At 34.1% G+C, this 7950-nt stretch overlaps 1 protein-coding gene across 1 annotated transcript; it reads left to right on the top strand.

The window, feature by feature from the left end:
* Nucleotides 1-5521: 5521 nt before the first annotated feature.
* LOC118836810 (olfactory receptor 8A1-like) lies at nucleotides 5522-6454 on the top strand. The gene has a single exon (XM_036743970.1). It carries the CDS (start codon nucleotides 5522-5524, stop codon nucleotides 6452-6454), a length of 933 nt encoding a protein of 310 aa, XP_036599865.1.
* Nucleotides 6455-7950: the final 1496 nt, after the last annotated feature.

Consider the following 7950-nt stretch of genomic DNA (forward strand, 5'->3'; position numbering starts at 1 on the left):
TTTTAGCAAACTTCCAAAGGGTTATGGTATGAGAATTGTAAAGTAGCATGCAAAAAAGAGAAATAATCCTATGATATGCTTCTTTAGTTCCACAAAGCACTAAATAATTGTAAGAAATAATTAACACTAATGTGGCTCAAAGGAAATACATTTTAATGATCATATCCTGGTAATGGCCTTCAGATATTTATGAAAATACACCAAAAATATGTTCTGACAGAAGCTAGGGAGATTCTAGACAGCCACAATTTGTTGTCATGATAGCAAATGTAAATTTTTTTGTGTAATACAGGAGACTGAAGGTAAAAGTCAAGTCAGACCAGTGGCTCTTCCGTTCCTAACAGGACTCTGGTAAGTCTGAAAATTCTCCTCTTTTTTTCATAGGAGACTTAAAATCAAGCATAAGCATAAAGAGGGGTGGAATTCATCCAGCTATGTCTGTGGTTATTTCCTTTTATTTTCTTTTTTAGGCATAATATGGTATAAAAGAAGAGAGTGAGCCAAAAAGATATAGGGTGGTAAGATGGCACCTCTTCTCCATTTCATACATTTGCTCTCTCAAGGATGTGGTTCTCCTATCCTAAAAATAATGGCTAAGACCAATTCACATGTCCAAAATGAATCTAATTGGGTACTGGATGACAGAAAATCTTTTTTTGTACTTTCTGTGAAAGTGACTCATAGTCAGCTTCCAAGGCCTACTAGACCTTTTTTTGGGAGATGAAGGAAGTAAAATTCAGTGTTCTATAATAGATTTTTACCCCAGTAAATGAAGTCTATGTTACTAAATCTTCCAGAATCAGAGACCACTCTGGTTGCTACTTTTATTCCTATTGACTGTTCTGGGACTGACAGTTCTACAGAGTACCACCCAGTTCCTTCCAGTGCATGTTAAAATGAATTGGATAAATAAAAATTAATTTTATTTCAAGTAAGCCTAACTTCATGTAAGAAACATCTTTCTGAAAAGTTTCACATAATTCCTATTTTTGTAAATTAGAACATACTCTGTCATTTGTCATTGATTTGTAATTCATTTTAATTTAATTAATATTTTCTTCAATTTTGTTAATAAATTTGTAATTCTTTTTTATTTAATCTTTGGCTTTTAAAATTTTAGGCTTCATTTGTTTCCTCTGAGCCATAAACTGGGCACAAACCCCCAAACTAAATTGGGCTATTTGTCATCTGCACAATTAAAAAAAGTACTACCTTATTAATAAAAAATTCGATGAAGTTAAGCACATGATAACTACAAAGAAACATGGAAAGAACTAAATGAAGTGGTGCATAGTAAACAGAAACAGGAAAACAGTATACAGAATGACTTCAATAATATAAGTGGAAATAGCGATGACAACAAAACAATTTTAACTAAATTCTATGAAATTATAATGATCCAACTTAGCCCCAAAGAAGAAATATGAGAAGGCATTCTATGCATTTCTTTTAGAGGTGGGGACTATGGGTGCAGAACATTGCATATAATGTCACATTTTTGTTTTTACTGTTTTGTTTGGTTGTGTGCATTTAGGGTAATTTTTATTCTTTGTTATAGGGGATGGCTCTCTGCAATGGAAAAGAGAAGAAGAGGGATATATTGAAAAAAATTTAGGCGTAGGTGTATAATGATATAAGAACAATATGTGTCAATTAAATAGTTGTAATTTAATCATAGTAATGACAATAGTTGATATTTTGTGGTTCAGAAAGGATTAGACTGAAAGTATCTCATAATTACAGTCATCCACACCTGGTAAGGAAGAAAGATCATGGTAGATATTATTTTCCCCATTTTACAGATGTGGATTCTGACTTAACTTTCGATTGGTCTCCCTGGCAATAGCCCCTTCCTACTCCCACTGCACTCTGCTCCCCGATTCTAAGTACAAATTCTATGTTATTCCTGCTATGCCACAGTTGGCTAATTCCCAAGTTTATATATTGTGTAAAGATTCTTAGAGTTGTACTCCCAGAATTCAAGAACCTGACTTTTCATTAAGATCCAGTACAGAGTTCAAAGAAGGTAGAAGGCAGATATCTTTGATGGTGGGGGTGGGAAGGGGTGATATAGGAGTCACAATCATTTTACATCTCAATGTACTAACATTGTATAAATTCCCCAGGTGGCCAATAATAGAAAATCCTCCAACACTATGAAAGGACATGGTAAAATGATTGATCTTGTCCACTGTTGTAATAATTACTTGTTCTTAGATAAAAGACACTACAGATTTATTTAAAATGACTGCTTTCATAATTATGAAAGTATTTCTTCTCTTCTCCTTCTCTCTTGCCCTTGCTCTGGAAATATTTTTTATTCTAATAATATATCCTGTCACTTGCATTCAATAACCCTTACCCCTCCTAGGATACGAAGATAAAATATATCCTCAAAGGAGGGAAATGATAAAGATATAAAAAGCTGTGGTTCATGAGTGGGAAACCTTACTTTGAGAAAGACAACAAGATCAGACTAAGATATATGTGGTTGGCTTCCAAATCTTTTCTGATAGGTAAAGAATATACTTAAAAGACTCATGATAGCTGCAATTGTATTAGGAGACTGAGACCTTTTGTTGTGTCCATGAAAATGTTAACAAGAGGCCAAGTAAATATAATAATCCTGAATTATATGTTTTAAATTTGAACTTGGAGATAACAGGTAACAAGACTGAATAAGGAAGAGCAAGGTAATGAATCTCCTCCAGGTCCACTTGAAAATCCACAAGATTAATTTTTTACAAATGCCTAAATACATGGGCTTTCACTGTGGTTTAGTAATTGTTTAGGCAGCTAAGTGGACCTGGAGTCAGAAAGATCTGAGTTCAAATCCTGCCTCAGACCCTTACTGGCTGTATGAAGTCATTTAACCTCTGTTTGCCTCAATTTTCTCAAAGGTAAAATGGGGATATTAATAGCATCTACCTCCTAGGGTTGTTGTGAGAATCAAACAAGATAATAACTGTAAAAGGCCTGGTACATAGCAGGTACTTAACAATTTCTTGTTTCTTTCCTTCTATAGATTCTCAAGTTGAATTGAGGCTTTCATATGCAAAATTTCTTCAGTTGTTGTAAAGAAACTCCTACATCATGTTTTCCTCTTTGAAGTCTCTCATAGGAGCAAGTGACAGAAGGACCTATTTTACAGGTCAGGTCATCAATTAAAAGATTTTTTTCCTCTTACCTACAAACTACAGGGTTTTGACTAGGTAGAAAGATCAAATGGTATGCGAAAATTTAAACTCTCAAAACTTTCAGATGAGTTAGAGGTACCCTGCTCTGCTATTTACTTTATACCCCTTGAGACTGACTGTAAGTTTGACACCATAAGCTTTTCACCACAGAAAATAATTAATGGAAGTCAAATGTGATTAGATTTTGTCAGTTTTTAAGAACTTACACCAAGTCTTTATCATTAACAGGTTTTGAGTAGCATTGCCTAGGAAATATACAAAGATTGATGCATGACTTAGAATATGGCAAGTGGGTCTTTTGGGGTGGGGTGGATTACTCCCAAGTTTATATATTGTGTAAAGATTCTTAGAGTTGCACTCACAGAATTTGGGAACCTGAATTTTCATTAGGATCCAGTACAGAGTTCAAAGAAGGTAGAAGGCAGATATCTTTGGTGGTGGAGGTGCAGATTCTACAAATCTGCCATAGAAATAAGAAGAAATGGCCATTTCAGTTTTACTGGATCAAGCTGAAAAATTTATAGACAGTGGTGTATGGCAGACTCTTTTGACTCAGAATTACAAAAGAAAAATGTTTTCTAGAAGCAGATGGAATCATAAAGTAGACAATTAAACTGGACACAGTGGAATAAGGTACATGCTACCTAAAAGGACTTTGATTTACTTGCCCTGTTCCTGTATGTATTCCTGATTATATAGTTATGTTTAAAATATTTTCTTTTACAGCTTGAAAAGAGACCTTAAGGCCAGATTTAGACAAAACTGGAAGTTTAAATGCACATCCTCCTTGTCCAAGATCAAATAAGATAATATTTGTAAAAATTGTTTAGCATAGTACCTGGCACATTGTAGGTACTATATAAATGCTTATTCCTTTCCTCCTACACTCTCCAATTCATTGAATAATTACTGTTAAATAATGTACCATAAAAATGCTACTTTTGAAATTCAAGCCCCCACTTCTAAGTGTGGATATTTTTGCCAAACAGTTACTACTATACAAGATAGTAGTACCAGAATCTATAGAGAAAAAGCCTGATATGACCCTCTAGCCTTGTTAATCTTGCCTTCTTTATTGAATCTCAGATTTATTTCAGTATGATTAACTGAAATTTGCTACTTAGTTTTACAACAGAATATTTTGGATGGCAAGTGATTTGTTATCTACATCTTTTTGTTTCGTCATTGCCATAAGCTTCATTGGATCAAGCTTCCTATTTTGCTGTAAAACCAATTGCTTTACTGTAGATGTGCAAGGAGGTAAAAATTACCCCAGACTAGCAAGAAAAAAGTGCTGATTGTTAAGGAAACTGCCAGAAGACAAGGGAAACAGAGGAACTTAAAAACTTAATGAACATGCTATAGTGTAGTCAAGACTTAATGATACTTCTTAATAAATATCAAAGAGGGGAATGTGGGGAAAAAGTAAGAATCACAATTATTTTGTGATGTCTCAATGGACTAATAACATAGATATCTCCTGACTATCTGGTAGGCTAATATTTAAAAGCACCCAAACCTTATGTAAGGATATGGTAAAGTGGTTATTTTCATCCACTGTTGTAACAATTAGTTGCTAATCTTGGACATAAGACCCTAAAGATTTGTCTAAAATGACTGTTTTCCTAATTCCAAAAGTACTTGGTCTCTTCTCTTTGTCTCTTGCCTTGGAAAATATTTTTTATTCTGATATTAAATCCTGAATTCCAGATACTCCTATTTTTCCTTTGGCTGATTTCCCTCTTTTTCTATTCCTCTCTTTACGGTGAAATGCTTTATGTCTTTATCTTAAGTTGCTGCAGAAGGCAGTATATGTTAAGTGGACCTGAAATGTTATTTTAAAAAAATCTATATCACTCTGAACTTGCTATCAGTGAGAGCAGATTCTTTAGCTGGCTAATAAATCTCTGTACTTTCAGTTTGATCTCCTACCTTTGGTCCATAGTCATCAGACCTCCACTGATAGTACATAAAGGTCAGGAGAATTCTCCTTTACCTTCAGTCCATCACAGATATATAAGATGCTCTTCCCCACTCCCAGGCTGTTGAACATTTTGTAAGCACATTTTGTGCTTACCTCTAAAAATATAAATATATTGTTTTTATAAATGTATATATACATCATATTTATAATTTATAAATTTATTTATTATTTAATTCTATAAATTTATTTTGTTTTCAACTCAGTAATAACTATGGTTTCTAACTTACTGCTACATGAAGACATAACAATTCTTATATCAGAGAAGTTGGACAAAAAATCTTTATCTAATGGATTCTTCTTTCTTCTCCTCACAGGTTTCCAGTTCAATTTTAAAAGTATGATGATGGTAGGAAATCATTCTATGGTTACTGAGTTTATCCTCATGGGCTTAACAGATGAAGCAGAGCTTCAGCTTCCCCTCTTCTTCTTGTTCTTTGGAGTCTACATTGTATCCATGGTAGGAAACCTGGGCTTGGTTCTGTTAATCAAAATCAGTTCTCAGCTTCATACCCCTATGTACTATTTCCTCAGTAACCTGTCCTTCATTGATCTCTGCTATTCCTCTGTCATTATTCCCAAAATGATGGTGAACTTTGTATCAGAAGAAAACATTATCTCTTTTCCAGGCTGTTTAACTCAATTTTTTTTCTTTGGTTACTTTGCTGTTTCTGAGTGCTACATGCTGGCAGCCATGGCTTATGATCGTTATGTTGCCATCTGTCACCCTTTGCTTTACCACATAACCATGTCTCAGAGGGTATGCTTCCTACTAGTAGCTGGAGTGCATATCATTGGGATATGTGGGGCCTTTATCCATACAAGCTTCTTGGCTGACCTAACCTTCTGTAGAGCTAAGGTCATCAACCATTACTTCTGTGATATCCTTCCCATATTGAAGCTCTCTTGCTCAAACACCTACATCAATGAATTTCTTTTAGTGTTTAATTCTGGAATCAATGTATTTCTGACAACCCTGTCCATTTTTATCTCTTATGCTTTCATCCTTTCAAACATCCTCCAAATCCGTTCTGCTGATGGTAGGGCTAAAGCCTTTAAGACCTGTGGTTCCCATGTTGCAGTTGTTGCTGTATTTTATGGTTCTATAATCTTCATGTATTTTAAGCCATCATACAATGACAACAATACACAGGAGAAGGTGGCATCAGTGTTTTATACCATAGTGAACCCCATGCTGAATCCCATGATCTACAGTTTCAGAAATAAAGATGTAAAGGATTCCTTGAGAAAAGTCATGAAGAACAATCGATTCTAATAGTAGATTGTTGAGTAGGTAGTTTTACTATGACGTAAATTTATGGAAGTTATTGCATGTAAACTCTTTGAGAGTAGAGATTATTTCATTCATTCTTTTTATTGCCATCCCCAGTGCCTAGCACAGTGCCTATGCATAATAGATCCATAATAAATGGATTGATTTTGTCTGCTCAGTAAATGACAAAAATTAGGTGAATAGAAAGTGCTCTAGAGTACACAATTGAGATCAATGAGCCTTGTTGGGAGAAACAGGTTTTTTTTTTCTTAAGAATGCCAAGATTTTTTATTTCAACACAGTTCTTTTAGCAGGAAAACAACAACAATGTGACACAAAATTGATTGAACTTAGGCCTCGCTTAAGGAAGAATGAAATGAAGGGAAAGACATTTAAAAGTGCAAGCCTCAGTCTTCAGCATCAGTGCCTCAACTCTTTCCCCACTTTCACCCCACTACAAATAGAACTGAGAGGAAGAGTGTAACACAAATGACAAAGAATGGAAATAAAGTCATGAAGGGGAGAAAGAATGAGATAACTTCTTTTATTCTCTTTTGCTCTTCCCCACTATCTAATCCAAACACTTGTGTTAATATCACAATATATCAGATTGATGTTTAGAGTGAAAAGATTGGAACTTGAGGGGAGAAAAGTCCAATTCTGTAATTCAGTGGAAGGAATAAAGAGAGCATATCATAGGATCATGCAAATGAAATAAATCTATTCTAAACTGAGAACTTGAAGGGAACTTAGAGTTGATTGAGTCTAACCCACTCATTTTAGAGAGGAGGAAACTGTGGCTCAGAGGTGTTAAGAGCCTTCCCTAGAGTCATAGTGATAAATAAGTACCTGATGTGGAATTTTTTTTAACACCTAATAGTATTTTATTTTTTCTAATTACATGTAAAGATAGTTTTCAACTTTCATTTTTATAAGATTTTGAGAATCAAGTAAAAAACTACTTGAAATAATTAATAAATTTAGCAAAGTTGCAGGATATAAGATAAACACATTTATATCATCAGCATTTCTTTATATGACCAACAAAGATTAGCAGCAAGAGATAGAGAAATTCCATTTAAAATAACTGTACACAGTATAAAATACCTATCAAGACAAACCCAAGAACTATATGAAAACAACTAAAAAAATTTTTTTCTTTTCCCCCTATTTAATAGTATTTTATTTTTTTCCTGTTACGTGGGAAAATAGTTTTCAACATTCTCTTTTATAAGATTTTGAGTTCCAATTTTTTTTCTCCCTCCCACCCCTGATATAGGCTATACATGTACAATAATATTAAACATATTTCCACACTAGTCATGTTGTGAAAGAAGAATCAGAACAAAAGGGAAAATCACATGAGAAAGAAAAAAACCAAAAAACAGAAAATGTATGCTTTGATCTGCATTCAGACTCCATAATTCTTTCTGTGGATGTGGATAGCATTTTCCATCATGAGTTTTTTGGAATTGTCTTAGATCATTGTATTGCTGAGA

The sequence above is a fragment of the Trichosurus vulpecula genome, chromosome 2, assembly GCF_011100635.1.
Source record: "Trichosurus vulpecula isolate mTriVul1 chromosome 2, mTriVul1.pri, whole genome shotgun sequence".
Taxonomy (NCBI): Eukaryota; Metazoa; Chordata; class Mammalia; order Diprotodontia; family Phalangeridae; genus Trichosurus; species Trichosurus vulpecula.